This window comes from Anopheles cruzii, unplaced genomic scaffold, assembly GCF_943734635.1.
Source record: "Anopheles cruzii unplaced genomic scaffold, idAnoCruzAS_RS32_06 scaffold00948_ctg1, whole genome shotgun sequence".
Classification (NCBI taxonomy): domain Eukaryota; kingdom Metazoa; phylum Arthropoda; class Insecta; order Diptera; family Culicidae; genus Anopheles; species Anopheles cruzii.
In genome coordinates, this window is record NW_026454535.1 from 4616 (window position 1) to 7697 (window position 3082).

General features: G+C 43.5%; 1 protein-coding gene across 1 annotated transcript; it reads left to right on the forward strand.

Annotated features, from left to right (window-relative positions):
• Positions 1-1501: 1501 nt before the first annotated feature.
• Positions 1502-2674, forward strand: LOC128276334 (zinc finger protein 888-like; the record flags this gene model as incomplete). The annotated part of the gene is made up of 1 exon (XM_053014800.1): positions 1502-2674. A coding segment is annotated over exon 1 (1173 nt), but the record flags the coding sequence as incomplete, so codon positions are not given.
• Between the last annotated feature and the right edge of the window lie 408 nt (positions 2675-3082).

The window sequence follows — 3082 nt, forward strand, 5'->3', positions numbered from 1 at the left end:
ATGACCAAAATGCAATTCTAGTGGGTTTCGATGGGGGCGCCTGGTGGCCCGTGGAATCAAGCACTAGGCGCCCAAAAAAGCAAAAATGTTTCAGCATACTATCAAATCACTTGGATAGGAGTTGCTATCCCTCCCGCGTTATTCACCAGACTTGGCTCTTTCCGAATATCATTCATTTTCATCGATGCGACACGTATTGGTTGAGCAGCCCTTCGTTTTTCTACGAGGAAGTCGAAATGGAATGACTAATTAGTTTACTTAAAAAGTCGAAGAATTCTTTCGTCTGGGACTCCATGATTAACACTAGATATACCACCGTTTTCAATATACCTATTTATACCAGACCAGTCAAAATGACTGGTCATGTGAAAAATTGCTTTTTATGACTTCAAGTGTTAAAAAAAGTCTATAAAAAAATTAAAACAAGTTTAGTAATGTTAACTGTAAACGATAAATGGATTTGTATACATTTTTATACAACAGAAAACATTTAATTTTTATCACTTTGTTGGACACAATTTCTACATAAGAACGTTATCTACTACGTTGCCGAACTACATAAGAATGCCTTCAATTTTGCTTGCGTAATTTTCCACTTTTTCCCCAAAACTCTAGAGGCTTCTAACTCTGTACAAATTCGTATATATTCCAAAATAATTGCACACATCAATGGTCTGGAGTGCCCAATCTACTGCCCAATCATATTCTGAGCAACAATTGCCCTTTTTGGCCTAAATTTGTTCATGGAATAAGGGACCAGTCATTTTGACTGGTCATGGTATAAATCTCAAAAAAAAAAAAAATTTTTTTTTCCAACATATATAAAAAAAAGTTTATTTGTGAAATGTATTCTATGCTTAGAGCTATTAAAAGTCATAACATCATTTGGGGAAAAAAAAATTACATGTAGTGGAAATTTGCCATTCAAACTGCCCGACCAGTCAAAATGACTGGTGTGGTATATCTAGTGTTAAGCAGAGAGATAGGAGAAATGTATAGCTAGCGATTGCACATACTTCGAATTAAATAGAAATTTGCATAAAAATTTTATAAACATTTTTGTCCGTCTTAAAAAAGTTCGTTTCTCAACGCACACACCTAGTACTTCTTATGTGGCGAAAACCGTGCCGATTTGTTGACTGATTTGTTCTGTCAGACGGTTGACGCAAGCCCAAAGTTGATAAGCTAAAACAGAGCTGAAAAATCAATTTGATGTACGACGATTCGTTTTACAAACAGATTTACGGCAAGTCGAAAGTCTAGACAAGCTCGGTCAAACAACGGTCTCAAACAAATTTCTTGTACGGGTATTCATTCCCGAAGGGATCGTTGCCACTGTCAAATGGCAGGCACGTCAACTGTCAAATCTACAGTCCGCACTACTGTTTACAAACATTGGCTAAAAATCTACGTACTCGAATTGGTGAAAATGGTAGTATTTTGATTATTTATCACAATAAATAATGTCTATTTACACTTGCAAATCGTAACCCATTGAGCGATGGAAAGCACCGGCCAACTCGCAGCGTCGTCGTCGTCTGCTTCCTCCAGTGTTACGGTGCTCCAGTATTTGTTGCAAACCTCCGTCGACGGTACTCCGGCTGGCCGAACGGTTCAGATTTATGCTTGTTCACAACCTGGATGTAAAAAGCAGTACCTGAACGAAGGACACCTAAAGGCGCACGAAAAGTTCCACTCCAATGTTCCACCGGTGCGGTTATGCGACTCCCCGCCGGTGGACAACCTACCAAGCGAACGAAGCGGACTACAGTTTCTGCTGGAAAACGAGCACATGGAGTTGTTATACGAAACGAAGGACGATGAGGGGGACGAATGGTGCTATGAAGAAACCCTAGAGGAAGAATTCATTGACGTGAATGATTTTTTGTGCGGTTCCGAAGAACAGGCGGTTGAGGATGACCGCTTGCTGTTGGAAAACGAAGACGAGCTCGGAGCCGAACAACTAGACACTTTAGGCACACCGAACGAACAGAAAGTATCCTCCTTACGAACACGGAACTACGCCTGCCAGTGGCCCGGATGCCGGCACACGTACATAAAGTCTTCCCACCTCAAGGTGCACCTGCGGAAGCACACCGGAGAGTTGCTCTTCGCATGCCACTGGCCCTCGTGTGATATGCGATTCGCGCGTGCAGAAGTGTTGAATCGCCACCTGCTGTCGCACACCTGTAAGCGAAAATTCGAATGCCGGTGGTGCAGTTTTACGTTTTACCGGCGTGATCACCTTCAGCAGCACCTGCGTCGACACAACATGCCACACGAACAATGCCGACAGTTTATGTCGGAGATTGAGCCAACCCCAGCGAAACAGCAATCACTTTTGCGATGCAGAAACAAGGAATCGAGCCGTGCGGGCCATGGCGCTGTGGATCCTTCGAATCGACCGCGCAACTTTCACTGTTCGTACGAAGGCTGCGAAAAGACGTACTTCCGCCAGAGTCATCTGAAGGCGCACGAATTGCTGCACGAGGGAGCGCTACCGTTCCGCTGTCCGTGGGAAAACTGCGAACAGGTTTTTGCGCGATCGTTCGAGCTGTCCCGGCACCGTCGGAAGCATACCGGCGAGCGCAAGTTTGTGTGCCATATCTGTCAGCAGGCGTTTATGCGTTCGGACCATCTTTCGTGCCACGTTAAAAGGCACACCTTCGGGGCGGTAAGCGTAACACAGCGCTCCCGATTGAGTGTAAGAGAATTAATTTTGACCCTTCATTTCCCTTTTCAGCCTACTGGCCAGTGACACGACACGAAGGACGATCCGTAGAGCTCCAAAGTTCCTTCCACATTATTTTACTAAGTTAGGTTGTACGCAAATAGTAAAACCCCTGTCGTGATACGTTATATTCAAATAGAATACCTAACAACAAACAATATAATGTAGAAATGAGTACCTTTTGTCAATTACCTCACACGTAAAGTATTCATCAAATGGTAATAGAATCTTATTTTAAGGCGTATACGCTTCGCTGTCTTGCCAAAATATGCCTGTAAGGCAATTGGTGTTTTGGGCGTGCTCCTGCGTTTCGATCTTGATAATGCGCGGCCAAGCGTGGAGTAAACAAAC